Source organism: Bubalus kerabau, chromosome 4, assembly GCF_029407905.1.
Source record: "Bubalus kerabau isolate K-KA32 ecotype Philippines breed swamp buffalo chromosome 4, PCC_UOA_SB_1v2, whole genome shotgun sequence".
NCBI lineage: Eukaryota > Metazoa > Chordata > Mammalia > Artiodactyla > Bovidae > Bubalus > Bubalus kerabau.
This window is the reverse complement of record NC_073627.1, coordinates 30819366-30834683: the sequence shown is the minus strand read 5'-3', so window position 1 is coordinate 30834683 and position 15318 is coordinate 30819366. Positions and strand designations below refer to the sequence as shown.

Here is a 15318-nt window from a genome sequence, read left to right as displayed (position 1 = left end):
AAGAAGGCCCTACCATACAGCACAGGGAACTAGACCCAATATCCTATGATAAACCGTAGCGGAAAAGAATATTTAAAACAGAAGGTATGTATGTGTGAAACTGAATCACTGCTGTACAGCAAAGATTGGCACCGCACTGTAAACCAACCACTTCAATTTAAAAAAAAAAAAGACACCAGAATGGCGGAGAGCCAGAGCCCCCTGCCCATCCCACACGACGTCACACCTTCACAACAGGGACAGACAGAGTCTGCACTGCTCTCTCTCACCCTCGTGGACACCAGAGCTAAGCGACTTAATGTGTATTGTGACCGCGGCTGAACCAAGAGACCAGAGAAAATACGTCCCTTCTCCCCCCAAGTTTTCCAGAGACTCGAAATGTCAACGACATACTATGAACATATCGCCATGGGGTTAAAAACAAAACAAAGCAAACCGGTGATCGAGTCATTTAAAGAAAATCTTACTCCAAACCCTCTGAGACCTTAGGAACAGCCACAGTTAAGGTTAACGGTAATCCCCCTCTCCTGACTGACACACCTCTGTGTCCTGCACTACAGCCTGACAGCCAAGCCCTCGGCGGCAAAGGAAGGCCAAAAAAACAGCCAGGTTTCCTACCTGACAGAACGTCTTCCGATAATTCCCTTTCTCGTTCAATTTTCTCCTCAAGAGTTGAAATGCAGAATTCATAGCCAGCAAGAGCCAGTTCCTGCCTATAAAGCAAAGAGGATAAATCAGTTGTCCTGTCTTCTGCCTCGGGTTTGCATCATCTAGTGTTAAGATGGATGGGAACTCGGTTTCGAGTCCCTAAGGGGTGTCAACCTCTCCTCTGTCAGAAGTTTGTTTTTCGTCATCTCGGAGTGCTGCTGGGGTTTCAGTAACCCACACAACCAGCGCTCCCTCCTCCCCACTAGCAGAGCCGAGGGGCCAGCTCCTCCTCCTGCGAGAGCATCTGACGCCTGCTCAACCCAAGAGCAGCGCCAGCGGAGGCCTGGGCTCACGGCAGAATTCTGACTGCCGACCTCGTCCGGTTCCGGAGGGTATATCAGCTCACCACTCCTCTCAAGCTGCAGGTCTCCAACACAAGTTTCTTTTACAGAAATGGAAGCCCCAACCAGGGTGCTAAAAGGCATTTGGCCCCAGTCTGGGGACCCTCAGTCACCAGTGAGAACGCCCAAGCGGCCAGCAGGCTGACTCTGGACAGAAAGAGGGTTGCCTGCTGGCATCTGAGATACGGTGAGCACCACAGAGCATCCATCTGTCCTGGTCTTTGCTCCTCCACTCTGGCTCTCAGCTCCTCACTGGAAGCGGCACTAAACAAGCTTACCTCTCCTCTGGGCTTGGCCAGACAACCCCACTCTACTCCATTCTCAGAAGAGGAGCAGCTTTCCCCGAGCCAAACCTCAGCAGCAGCAGGGACCTCATCCAAGCAGGGTGTGGAGCAAGGGAGGCTGCCCACAAGACATTCTCAGTCATCAAGAGAGAACGCTTCTGAGCAGGGTAACTTATGGGCTAATTACTCTAGGTACCGGACAGCTTTCACCTCTTGAGAGACCGTGGGCGTGTCTCACTGTCCAGTGTTACCATCTCTGGGCTTCTCCTTAACCCAGGGGTCCACACCCACCAACATCTGGTCCTGTCTGTAACCCGTCCAGAGAGACTAACCCGGCTGCAACGCTCCCTGGCATGAACCAACCTCAAAGTTTCTCTATAGACTTGGAGTCAGAGGCCCTGAGGCTCTGGTCCATCCAGTGTCCAGCCAAATGCCAGATGGACCGGGTCCCCCCAGAAACAAAGGAGTGGACCACTCGGGCTGCAGGTGCCAGTGCCAGGGTCTCTGGCTGCAGTGAGCACTCCTCCTACAGCACCGGGCTAGGTACCATTCAAAACTTGCAGTACCCAATTTCTGCAGCAACTCAAGGGCTAAGGAGAAGTCAAGCCTTCCCTTAAATTTACCCCAAATTAACCCTCCAGGAGTCCTCTTACATCCTCTGAGTTTTCACCTAGAGAGTGAAGGGCACCAGGCCCCTCTATCTATGTCCCTGACCTTTGGCACACATCTAAAATGTTTCCCAAAGCCTTTCCTATGTATCTGGCAGACTTTTCCTTCTGTGTAAGAATCTAGACTCATCCAATACTTTTAAGTAGCACTGCTTTCCTGTCCCACTCGTCCAAAGGCCTCTGCCCCATGCTTCAGTGCCTCCTTGCTACAACCTAGCCACCCCATCACCTCTACAGCCTTTACAAACCACCCACCAGACGAGCCAGTGACACCCTCTCACAGCAACTCTCTCATCACATAACCTGTACCTAACTTCCCGCTTTGTTGATACTTCCACCAGCAAAATATGCCCCCCCCCCCCGCCCCAGCCACTCTTGCATTGCTCCCAGCGCTCCTAGGAAGAGCAAAACTAAGGTTCTAACAACTTCCCAGTTCAAGCACGAACAGAACACGTGACCAGGCCTGTCACGGTGCAGCCAAAGAGACGAGGGCTGCAGGCCCCACCGGGCACGCTAATGGACACAGGAGGGGCAAGACTGGAAAAGGCTCAAGATCTCCAAGATGAGAGATGGGACACCAGGAGTGTGACAACCGAGATTCTGGATACCCAGGTGGTTAGCAGGATGAAAACTGTGACACCCCAGGGTCCGTGTCTGACCCACAGCCCTCACCCCTGCTGCCCCCACACCCAGACTCTGACTACACTTACCTACTCTGAGCAGCGTAAATAGTGGCCAGCTTTAGGGAGATCTCTATGATTGCATTGTCTTCCTGTTGGGAAAAGAAAAAGGAAGTAAGTTCATAACAAATAAAAATTTCCGCATGAAGTATTTCAGATTAATCTCTAGACTGACTACACCCTGAAAGCCATAGTCTTGATGCTTTTGGAGGAATCAGGCGTCATGCTTTTGCATGAGTGAAAGACTGGCAATTTTTATACTGGTCTTAGGGGGGGAAATTCCAACTTTTTGGTCAAAACACATGTGGGGGCTATTTTGAAAACTTCCTCAGCTAGGGTGCGATACTATGTAATGTCCTTACCTGTTGCATGCCCGCTCCAAGCAGGTAACTCATTGTTGCTTTAAAAAGTTTTTCTGCCTAAAAGCATAAGGAAGAGATTTTTCTTTTATTTGGGCCCCATATCTAGATGACCCTGCATTCTAAGTACTAGTCTAAGGCAGCATTCCTTGAAAAACACACATACAGAGAGAAAGGTAACCTTTTGTTGGAAAAACAGACTAAAATACCAGGACCCCACACCCCTTGGCCACCTTGAAAACTACTCTGTGATGTGTAGAACCAGCTTCAGAGATCAACTTCCCACCCAAACTCACTGTGGCAGAGACTGAAAACTAGCCCTAACAGTCACTCTCCTCTCCTTCTTTTCCGGTACAGTCTCCTCAGTTTCCATTAGGTCAAGGGTCCTTCCTTTGCACTTCATGTGTGATCATATGAGGAGGCTGCGGCCAAGAGATGCACGCAGTTTACACGAACAGCTTCAACAGCGTACTTCACGAGCACGCTGCTGGCCCTCCATCCCTCTTCCTGCCCGCAGCTGGAGATGAGCCAGTGCTCGTACTCAGGCGAGAACACATCTTAGAAGGAACCTGGGCTCCTGGGTCACTTCATGGGGTAGAAGTGCCCAACCCGCTTCAGGGTTCAGCCGCCTCTGGACTAATGCTTTAAAGGGATATGCTTCCCTCTTATTTCAGTCACTTTATCTTGGGGTCTCTTTGTTACAGAAGCTTTGCCTGTACCCTTATGTGCAGAGGTCTAGCTAGCAGAGGTCTAGAGGCTAGCCATTCACAAATTCACAACATTACAACATGATTTACTTACATTTTCAAGCTGACCCCTTATAAATGCTAAGTTCGCCATCTGAAAGCAGATTATAAGTTGTTTTTCAGTTTAAAGCACTGCGTTTCCACTTACTTCAAAATCTTTACACTGAAAACTCCCCTTTGCTTTCACCTTCTATCTAAAAAAAACAGGCCAGAAACTGTCACTAATCTGCTAGAAGCAAAGTCCAGCAATGGGGTGAGAGTGCGCGCAGACTTTGATGGTAACAATTCTAGATCCACTCTTCACTGAGAACACAAATATTAATGGTAATTGTTTCTTTTCAGTCTGGGGTTGAGGTTTCTTATACATGACAGTCCAAGGGTAATAAAAATTGAAAGCTAAAGAAAACTTAGTAAAAACAAAACCCAGAGAGGCATCCTGCAGGTCGGGAATACCAATCAGGAACACTAACAGCCCTTCTCCTGCACCACTGGCGGCAGCTCAGGCGGGCCAGAGGAGTTACCAAGTCATAAGTGTAAGTGATGGCCTCTGTGTTGTGACTCTTGTGGGCAAGATGAAGAGCGTCATGCAAAATGAGCTCTGCCTCTTCTGGCTCATCTTTCATGATGCACAACTGAAAAGAGAAAACAAAATAAAAGAAACTGAAACACGAAAAGAACAGAGACACGCACCACCAGACAGAAACAAGTACGGCTACGTGTCCCAGTACACAGAGGGAAGCTAGTCATTCATTCCTCAAACACTTATTGAATCCCTGCTGGGCAAAGGCATGGTGTCTGCAGTGGTGACTGGAGAGGGGCTCCCCTGCAGCTCCGCATGGCCACAGATATAGCACACTGGCTGACAGACATAGGCAGCGGGATCGTGAGCACTTTTCACGAGCTCTTATAACGGAGCTACTGGCCCTACATCCTCCTCCGCTCTTCCTGCAGGACAGGTGGGCTCAATCACAACCAATGATACAGGCTGTGAAGGAAAGCAAGAGAAAGGAACAAGGGGTTTCCTTCAAATGGGAGTCAAGAGAAGCCACCCAAGGAAGCGACAGTTAAACAGAGGTAAAAAGGAAGAGAAACAGCCAACTAAGTAAGGAACTGTGGGGGGAAATTGACCCAAACAGAGAGCAGGGAATGACCGAAGGTGCTACAGGCTGAAGATAACGGATCTTCAAGAACCACTCAAACAATGAAAGTGAACAGATGTGAACTGAGGATGGTGACTGTTACTGCCAAGTAGGGAGGCAATGGGGCGGGACCACAGGTCTCACCAGCCAGGGCAAGGAGTCTGGGTTCTACCACAAACGCTGTGACGGGTCAATCAAGGCTTGTGGGCACGGAATGACACCAGCTGATTTACATTTAAATGATCGCTCCAGTTGCTGTCAAACCTGGATGGCAGGGGGCAATAGGGCAGAAAAGACTGCAGGCTGTGGCAGCGTGGCCAGGGTGACTCAGGAGACACAAAAGAGGCGACAGGTTTGAGAAGTATTTTGGATTTGGTGGCAAAATCCAAAAATTCGTTGCTGGATTCTCGGTATATGGGAGGTGGTAGTTAGCTACCACAAGTTCTCAGAATGACTATGGAGCGTCCAGGCAGGAAAACGGGGCAGACTACAGAAAAGAGGTACTGAGAGAAGGGGTCGGAGAGATGCCTAAGACCACAGGTTCGTTTGGGTCAGCTGAAGCCTCAAATAGAGTTGGCACGAGGGCCGCACCCGCCGTGTGCGGGCACTCGGGTGGACGCGTCGGGTATGAGGCGGCGGTCAGCGCAAAGGAGGCGGCCCGGCACCCCGGGAAGAGGGGAAAACGTTCAGGAAGAGGAGGCCCGCCCCGCTCCCCTCAGCCTGTGCGCACTTCTCCCCGCGCTCGCAACCTCGCAGCCCGCAGCGCCGCCTCCACCTGCGCCCGACGCGCGGATCCCAGGACTCCGTCCACCCGGGTCCCCGTAGCCGGAGGGCGCGCTGCGGCCCCTCACCTTGGCTCGCTTCAGCAGCTGGATGATCTCGGCCTCGGCGTCCCCGGCCGCAGCCCCGCCCGCGCCCCGCCGCTCCTGCTCCGCCGCCGCGGGCCTCGAGGACCAGGCGAGCGCTGCAGGAAGGGGCGCTGAGGTCACCGCGCTCAGCCCGGCCCGCCCGGCCCGCCCGGCCCGCCGGCCCGCACCCCTCACCTGCCAGCAGCGGCACCAGGCCCGAGCCTCGGCCGCGCGGCGCCCCTCGGCACGGCGGCGCCCGGGCTCCCGGCGGCCCGGGCAGCAGGCACACCGGGTGGCAGCGGCCCCGCCGTCCCGCCACCCGCAACAGACCTCGGGCCAGGCCCACAGCCAGAATCCGGTACATGGCCGCCCGCGCGTCCTCTGCGCACTGCGGCCACGGGCTCCGGAAGTCCCGCCCCTGGCGCCGAAAGCCCGCCGATTGGCCGGGCCGCCCGCATGCGCCAGGACGCAAGTCTACGTCACCTCGCCCTCCTCCCCGGCCCCGGAGAACACAGGGCCAGCCATGGCGGCTCCGACTGGACCTCTCACGCTACCAGCCGTGGTGGAGGAGCTGCTGAGCGAGATGGCGGCGGCTGTGCGGGACGGCGCGCCGAGTACGGGCGGGGGCGCGGGAGGCAGCGCCGGCGGGACGGGGTTTGGGGATCCGGGCCCACTGGGGAGGTCTCCGCCCTCTCAACTCGCTTGTAGCCCTTCCTTCCCGCGGTCTGTGTTCGTTCCAAACGGTTCCCCTCCTGACCTCTGTGCACGAGTGACTGTTTCAGGGCCGCAGACGCAGGACTTGAGGGGTCTGGACGCTGTGGCTGTGCCTTTATTTCTCTGACCAGCAGAGGATGCTCTGTGACCAGGCTCCCGCATTCCCTGGCCGCAAACGCACCGGGCCAGAGCGCGTCCTCGTTAGAGCTGCGCCACCGGCATCTGAATGACCATCGAATACATCGGTTAGGCCTCAGGACTGCCCCTGCTGGTTCACTTGGGCGGTGTTTGTTTGCTAAGGACGCACTTTGAAAAGGATTTACCTTGACTTATTGTTTTTAAAGAATTGAGAGGAGGAAGCCAACTTTTCTCATTTCAGTTAAATCTAAAGCAGTACATGTGCTTAAAAGCTGAGGCGAGCCAGGTATTCGAACATCCTCTAATCCCAAAAAGCTTGGGGGAAAAGCCAGTCTGTTGACAGCTCAAACAGTGGTTGCCAGAAAGGGCTGTGTGTGAAGAGCACAGTGTGAGAGTCTTGAAGGGGGCGCCCCTGAGGCTTGGGGCTCATAGAGACCACTATCACCGATTCACGTTTTTCAGAGCTATTTTCTGCTATTTAAAAATGTTTGTTCTTAGTCATACACTCTTCCTGAGCCCCCTCCTTTGACGATAATTTTCTTTAGATCAGTATTCTGAGTTTACACTTGTATGATGATGTAAAATCTAGTCACAGCTGAGCCATGTAGGAAGTGATGACTACTTCTCCTTTACTGTAACTTTTTGCTTCCTCTCAAAACTGTCATGATTGCATTTGTTTGGTTGTTTACTTTTCTATATGTTTATCCCTAATTCAATAACTTCTTTATAGCTCAGATGGTAAAGAATCTGCCAGCAATGCAGGAGACCCAGGTTTGATCCCTGGGTCAGGAAGATCCCCTAGAGAAGGAAATGGCAACCCACTCCAGTAGTCCTGCCTGGAGAATTCCATGGACAGGAGCCTGGCGGGCTACAGTCCATATGGGTCGCAGAGTCAAACACGACTAAGTGTTATACACACACATCCATAATTCAACTTCAAACTCTTACCAGTGTTCTAAATCCTCTACGCAAGATGCTGAAGTGTTTTGTCCATTTCATTTTCCTCTCCTAGAGCTTCCAGGGTGCTCTCCTGAGATCTCCTCCCACCATTACTGTCTGGGGAATTCCCTTTACCTACTTTGGGCCTTAATGTTTAGTATACCGTACAATTTTCTTTTTCTCAGTTTACTGTCTTATTTTATAGAGCACATATTCTCCTGTCCTGGGACTTAGTTGATAGTTTGGGTAGATGTTATTGAATTATATGTTGGAAATATTTCCTCAGACATCTTAAAGTATTATTCTACTACCTTCCAACTTCTTAAACTTACTTTCACAGAGTCTTATTTTAGCCCTCCTGCTTCATTCCCACTCCAGAGCCATCTGGTGCCACCAATTTCTGGAGGGGTTTTTTTTGTTTTTTTAGGGAGTGAGGGTACTAGAGTCTGAAGTATAAATCAGGTTGTTGCTTGGCTGTCCTATTACTAGCTTAAGTTTCAGTTTTCTCAGGTCTTGTAAATAATTTTCAAACATATCTTAGCTGTGTTTCTCCCTGTCCTCATCCTTGAGAGTTTATGCATTTTAGAAAATTCTTTTATTATTGTTTAGTGGAATGTTGAGGAGTAAAATTTGATGAGTAGGTTCAGTTCACCATCATACACATAAGTCTTTTTGGCTATAATAGCCTTTTAAAAATGTTTTTGTCTCTGGTCACTGGTTTAACACAATTCACTTACTTTCCATTCCTGTTTTACAGTTCCTGATGAGCATCTGTTATCGTAAGTATATATCCTTTTGTATTTGGGGTTCTTTATAAACCACTGATGTGTGTTTTTAAAGGCCAGTTCTTTCAACATCAACTCTTTTTTTTTTAGAAAATATTCTTACTAAGCTAGGAACAATATTTTATTGATGTGATTGTTAAAAATCTGTCTCAAGTGAATAACCAGCACCGTACTTGACAGTACAAGGCACTCTCTTATTGTGCTAAGTGCCACTGTATTTTGACGTCGTTCTAAAAGGTGTAGCTCTTACACTAGTAACACATGGAAAGAGAAGGATATCTGGCCCGTGAACAACAACTCTTACACATGCAGTGCTCGGGGGAGCCTGTTTCCTGAGTGAGGGGCTAAGAGTATTAAAGAAAATGTATTAGGTACATACACTAGAATATTATCCAGAAGTTAGATTTTAAAATATATATTTGTGTATATATATATATATACGCGAGCACACACACACACATATATATGTGCATCATTCTCAGAAGCACACTGAATGGGAAAAAAAGTTGCCCAAAAAGCCCAGAATATACTGTTCATGTTTTAAACTTAGAAAACATCACCATATGTATATATGTATGTGTGTGTGTGTGTGTGTGTGTACATACACATATGTACTATGTATAGTAAAATATAAAAACATTAATATGAAATGCATATGGTTGCCTTGGGGATGAAGAAATTGAGGAAGAACAGGAAGGCCTCTGACATATAAAGAGGCTTCTTTATAAACAACATGTTAACATTTATTCTGGGCGGTTGATTATGTGGGATTTTGCTGTATTACGTTTTTTTCCAAATTAAAATAAATTTTCAGAAGCTGCTGATGGTAATCCTTCAGGTCGAGTCAGAGAGGTGGCTTTCAGTCCATCATCTAACCTGAGGCTCCTCTCCTTCCCAGGCTGAAATTTGTCTTCGGCTCATCAGCCGTCCAGGCCTTGGACCTAGTTGACCGCCAGTCTGTCACCTTAATATCCTCGCCCAGCGGGAGGCGTGTTTACCAGGTAGAAACCCAGAGGTGGAGTAATCTCAACCAGATCCCCTTAGGACAAACGTTTTCATGAATCTGTATGAAAGCTGGTGGACAGTTGAAAGGACTTGACCCAACTTAGTGAAATGAGAGTGTGAATAGTTAGAATCAGAAAGATGTGGCCTGTTAACCCCACCTGGGAGCAGCGTGTGGAACCAGCAATGATCCACGGAGGCTCTTTGCCCAGGTCTGATGGTCACAGCCAACTTTCCCTTTCTGTCGTTTGACACTACAGGGATTACCCTGTTCCTTGTCTCTTGCTTACAAGCAAAAGCCAAAATGCATTTTAAGGTCCTTTCACATGTCAAGGTTCATCTAACAGAAACGATCTGTCAGAACTGTTGTTGGAAGCGTTCACGAAGGCCCCACTGTGCTCAATGTGGGCAGTTTACTTGGACCTTAGTTCAAGCGGACCTTAAGGTAGGCAGGTTTGTAAAGTACAAATCGGACTCCATCAGACTCTGAATTACTTTCATGTATTGCTAATTCTCACCAAAAGCCGGGAAAGATATTTATTTTGCTGAAAACTGAGATGCAGAAAATTAACAGCCCCCTACGGCAGCAGGGTTGTATAGCTGGCAGATGGTCCTGCCTGTCTCTATGTCAACAGCGGGCCAGACCCTCCACCCCCCAAACCCCAAGTTTAGCCACGTTAGACGTGGTAAGCCAGCTGGGATTCAGAGAAGGGGATCTTGTGAATGAAATAAAAATGTTGGCAGTAGTCTTCAAAATTTTGTGTGTGGAAGGGGTAGAAGCAGAGGCCATCAGCTCTTGTATGAGATCCAAGCCTTGTTGAAGACCAGGAAAGGTGGAACTTTTGAGCATTTGGGTTCTGGTTTACTTATGATGACTGTCTCAGAGTTGAGACCGTGTTGATTCATTTTTAGCAAGTGACTGAGCAAAGCCTCTCAGGCACATGGATGGCTTGGCCCATGAACTCACTTTTCCATGCAGTAGGATGGTGCAGCCAGCTGGCACGTCCTCCTTTCTGCGTTTCTGCCTGAAGTAAGCTGGGGTGATTAGTGCCGAATGCTGCAGTTAAAACTTCTGCGTTGTATTTACTCAGAAGAGGCTGCTTATTAGAATTTTCTGTTGGTGAACATCATAGATTAAGAATCAGAACTCTTAAGCGATGTTGTTTGTACCTGAGGAAGGAGTTCCATTTTCTTTCCTAGTGTATTTGTTTTTGGGTTTTAGGTAGCTAACATACCCTTGTCAAAAAGGGCTTCTGAGTTTTCCCATGTCTTTTAGTTTCAGATTCTCTTGTCTCAGTTCCAACATCAGCAGAACACTTGACCCACACAAGCATGATCTTGCTGTTAAAATCTCAAAGACTGTGTTGGAAATATTTCAGTTATTGTTGACTTATTATTCCTCCCACGATCACCGTGACTTGTTTTAGTTTTCATCTTTCACATTCTGCCTTATGTCATGTTGCTTTATTTATCATAAAAATGCAAAATTCTTAGAATTGTGTTGGACTTTGAATTAAATGAGTTTTTAGAAACCTTACAGACACCCTCCAATTAACCGCAGTGGTTTCACTGTATAAAGTAATATGGAAAGACTTCGGCTTAATTCAGAGGTTCTGTGAGATGATAAAGGTTGAGTCAGATGTTGCCTTGTTATCGTTCCATAGGTTGACCATCTAACATTCTCACCTCCTCCGGGTGTGGTGGTAATTACCCTGAAGTAACACTCATGTTGTCACCTGAGTCACTTTTTGATAAACTTCAGTCCTCCTAGAAGGGGGATGCCAAGTTACATTTGGATCAGTCAGGAGGGGCCAAGTTACATTTGTAACAATGACCCCTAAATTCAAAAGCTACAGATTTATGTCTCACTCCCTGTCCATCTCCATCGAGAGTCTTTGATCCAGAACCTCGTGGCCCAGGATCCCAGGCGATGGAGCAGCCTGTGTCTGGGACACTGTGGATCTCATAGCAGAGAGAAGTCAGGATATCGTAGGTATCCATGTTGAACATTTCTGCCTGGCCAGTCATACTTGACCGGCTAAAGCAGGTCACATAGTCAGCCTGTATGTAACAGAGCAGGGACATATCAGCCTCTTTCCAAGACGCACTGAACTCAGGGAACGGTGAATCGTATACAGTTCATCACTGTGACAGATGTTGAGGACTTGGAGCAGCCATAAAGTAAACTGCTTGTGGGTGGATGACCGTCCAGTGGGCCAATCTCCTTAGAGCCTCACTGCAGGCGCAGCAGACTCCTCCCAGCGAGGTGTGGGCAAGTCCAGCCTGGGCCTGAGTATCATCCTGCCTACATTCCTTTTGTAAAGGCTCCCCTCTGGGACTGACACTCCTGGCTCCAAGTGAACGAGCTTGGAGCACTTCCTGTAAGAGGAGGTGGTTTTTTCCACAAAGGGTGAATTAGACAGTCCCTGAGGTCAGTTTCCAGCTCCAAACACATCTGACTCAGATCTCTGCCCGATTATCAGGTTCATTAGTCGTCCACTGCTAGATAGAGAAGACAACTGAGAAGTGACTCTCTTTACCGTATTCACCACCCTGGGCGGCTGCATGTCCTGAGTCCCAGCCAGGGAACTTCTGCAGAATTTCTCTCCACCCTTGAGTGGCCAGGCACTTACTTGGCCTCATGCAGAGAGTAATTGGCTGGGGACCCAGCATAAGGAGGAAGTAGTCTGTGTGGAATCCCAGAGGCTTATGCCTAATTAACCATAAATCTAGAGAGAAGAAGAAACCATTGGTAATGGTTTAGAGACCCAAGAATTGTTAGTGTCCCTGCCGGACGTTGGTGGGTTTTCTTGCGGGACTGAGTGGGAACCAGTCTGCTCTCACGCTCTCTCCTCAGCAAAGGGCAGCTCCTCCTCGCACCCCCAGTGCTCACCAGTTACAACACATCAGCGCCTCAGGACTGGAAACATGTGGTGTGACTTTTTTAATGTCCGGTTTGTAATGGGGCTGAAATGTGTAATGGATTCAGTAGGTGTCCTGTTACCCAGTCACCAGCCACTTCTGGTCATCCTGCAGTCCTCCTGACTTAGCAAAAAAGACCCATAGTGACATGCTGGCACCAGGCGAAATGCTAGAGAGACAACACCTGACTCAACACTGCTATTTTTCAGTGGAAGTCTTACCTGTGTGAGGAAAACAGGAAACAATTCTAGGAGCACTGACGTTCCTTTTCTCCATGTAGATTGTCATCTCAGAGCCTGAAACAAACGTGAGGCCCTGGGGCATATCCCCCAGGGGCAGTTCCCTGTCACTGACCCACTGCAGGGGGTCTCTAGGTCCCTGGGATAGTAACTTTACTCCACTGGGACATTAGGAACAAAGCACTCCACTTCCTGTCTCTGGCACCTGGGGGTGAGGACAGAGACAAGCCATTTCTCCAGGTCTGTCCAGCCACCCTCCAAACACAGGGTCCCCCGTGTGCCCTGACCGACAGCAAGGCCGTTGGCTCTGAACGTGGCCTCCTGCCGGCCCTCCCAGGTCCATGCCCTCATTCCGTCCTGCTGGGTGAGCGGGCAGACCTGGACTTGCCGCTCCCCACAGCAGCTGAGTCACCCCATCACAGGAGTCTCTGTTCCACGTGTTCCTCCCACTCCCCACTGGGCCTTTCCTGTCCTCAGACTCCTGCTAGGAGTGTGGTGGAGGCTTTAGACATTCACACACATGCTGTGAAACAACTACAAGGGCTGAGAAACAACAAGCATGGCGCGGGGAGCCTTCTCTGTCTCTCTAGTCAACCCTCTGAATCCCCAGGCGGAGAAACAGCGGTTCGTGTGGAGGGCTCAGCCCACCTGAGACGCTTCTGTTTTGCGTGTGGAGGTGTCAGGGCAGGGCGCTGAGGCAGCAGGAGGGTCCCGTGGGCAGGCAGGCCCTCGGAGAACAGCCCTGCACCTTCACACAGGTGCACTCAAGGGGAATAGCGGTTTCCCGCCCACCTTTCCAGGCCTGACTCCACCTGTCCTCCCCTTTCCAGGTGCTTGGAAGCTCCGGGAGAACGTACACATGTCTGGCTTCCTGCCACTACTGCTCGTGCCCGGCATTCGCCTTCTCCGTGCTGCGGAAGGGGGACAGCCTCCTGGTGAGGACGGGTGGGCCTTGGCCATGGCCGAGCAGGTGGCAGGGCAGGGGGCGCTGGGAGCCTCGCTCTGCACCCTACATGGGGTTTACTCTGTGTGGAAACAGACGGTAGTTCATTGTCCTTGACTTCAGTCAGTCAGCTATTCTGGCTTTACCCTCCCAAAACGCAGGGGCATTTTTAGAACTATGCCAGTTTCCCATTTTAATTTAAAAGGTCAGAGATGAAGCTTCAGGAAGGCAGCAGGTAATCCCCAGAGTTGGCACCTGGGCAGTTATCAGGCCCAGTAAAAACATGAGCCAAACTGGACGCTGGCAACTGTGTGTGCCCCCACCTCCAGCCACGAGGCGCTTCTCCCACTGCCCGCGGACAGCGTGGTGCTCAGCCTCGCTTGACTTTCACCGGGGGCAGCAAAGCATGTTGGTGCCTCGGCCGATCTCACGAGAGCCCAGGAACGAGACCTCCTCACATCCATCCTGAGTCCACAGGAGAACCACTACCCCACCTGAGGGGCGAGCGATCTTCCCAGTCTAGTCAAGGAAGAAAATGACAGCATCTGCCCCATCTTTACACAGCTGTCACACCTGTCAGGAAGCGGGTGGCAAGCGGGTTTTCCCATTGACAGGGAGCCTCAACTCAGTGATCTCAGCTGAAAAATGACAGGGTTGGAGCCAGGTCCTCAGCAACCCAAGTGGTGTGCCCTGCAGTGTGAGGTCCAGGGTTAGAGTGGTGTGTGCCCCTTTGTGTCAGGTCCAGCAGAGATCATGCCTCGGAGAGGGACAGGAGAGACAGTGAGGGTCCCGCCGTCCCTGCTCTGGCCGTCCAGTGGTTAAGGACTAGTCCCCCTATGTAGACTTGGTGCACATGTGTAAAATGAAGATAAGCCCTGTCCCCCACGGGGCTGTCAGATATAAACGAGATAATCTTTGAGATGCTCTTAGCAACACTGTACCTTGAAGAACCTTAGCCACTGCTGTTAACAGCTTTCTGAGGGCAAGGAAGAAAGTAGTATAATTTAGGACTGACATAAAGAGTCTGTCTTGGTTTTCACTTGGTTTCACCTGTCCCTGCTGGATCTACACTATTGCCCCAAACAGCAGGCCAAGTATTGATAAAATCTCCTTGTCCTGTCTAACCTTGGTCTGCGGTTCTAGGCAGTGGGTTGCGGGCCCCTGATGTGTGTGCCCCGCTCCTTTCCTGCTCTGTGAAGCCTGGCCCTCCTTGTTTCTAACTGGCTTGTGTATTGTCTGTTCCAGTGCAAGCACCTCTTGGCAGTTTACCTGAGTCAGATCACAAGGACCTGTCAGCAGCTGAGTGTCTCTGACAAGCAACTGACTGACATACTGTCAGCAGAGAAGACACAGGAAGCATAAAAGTGCAGATGGAGCATCACTGACCATCTTTCAAAGTAGAAGTCCCGTCCAGAGACACACGTGCCCTGTCACGCGTGGTTCACGTGGAGGAGATGTGGACCAGACTTCACGTTAGTGTCCCCTTCCGCCCTGGACTCAAGAGCCAGGACATGTATACAGTGTGAATCCCTCAAGAAAAATCCAGTCTCCAGGCCCCATGAGTAAAAAATTTCCAGATGTAATCAAGCATCTTAGACTCCAAAGCCTAACATCAAGTCACATCCACAGTGAGTGAGATTTTCAACCAACCAAAGTCCTAGTCCTTCTTAAGAGGCTAGAATGGGAGAGGGGACAGTATGATGGTTTAGATGCGCAAGCGTTAGTTCTTTTTCTTGAGCCCAGAAGGTCTTTCTGCAGTAAAAGGTCAGAGCAGGGATGTGGCTACAACAGCAGCAGATACAAAGAGACGTTGGGGTGCTGGTTTCAGCAGGCTCCAGACATTTGCAGTGTTGAGGCCAAAAC

The 15318-nt window shown here is 50.0% G+C and overlaps 2 protein-coding genes across 7 annotated transcripts in view; one reads left to right on the top strand and one right to left on the bottom strand.

Moving 5' to 3' along the window:
* Positions 1-6677, bottom strand: part of TTC19 (tetratricopeptide repeat domain 19) — a 32161-nt gene extending 25484 nt beyond the window's left edge. Inside the window, exons 1-7 of one of the 6 annotated variants that reach the window (XM_055576431.1) lie at positions 6531-6653; positions 5777-5889; positions 4308-4418; positions 3842-3880; positions 3044-3100; positions 2712-2773; positions 619-713 (exon numbers count right to left, since the gene is read on the bottom strand). In XM_055576431.1, the coding sequence (XP_055432406.1) occupies positions 619-713; positions 2712-2773; positions 3044-3100; positions 3842-3880; positions 4308-4409 (355 nt within the window). In that variant the 5' untranslated portion in view covers positions 4410-4418; positions 5777-5889; positions 6531-6653. Of the gene's footprint in view, positions 1-618; positions 714-2711; positions 2774-3043; positions 3101-3841; positions 3881-4307; positions 4419-5776; positions 5890-5968; positions 6390-6530 lie in introns of those variants that run through there. The other 5 variants (XM_055576429.1, XM_055576430.1, XM_055576428.1 and 2 more) reach the window with 5 other exon arrangements.
* Positions 6256-15043, top strand: ZSWIM7 (zinc finger SWIM-type containing 7). Its single transcript, XM_055576442.1, has 5 exons — positions 6256-6387; positions 8322-8343; positions 9248-9350; positions 13343-13447; positions 14701-15043. The coding sequence occupies exons 1-5, from the start codon at positions 6297-6299 to the stop codon at positions 14815-14817; spliced, it is 438 nt and encodes a 145-aa protein (XP_055432417.1). The 5' UTR covers positions 6256-6296; the 3' UTR covers positions 14818-15043.
* Positions 15044-15318: the final 275 nt, after the last annotated feature.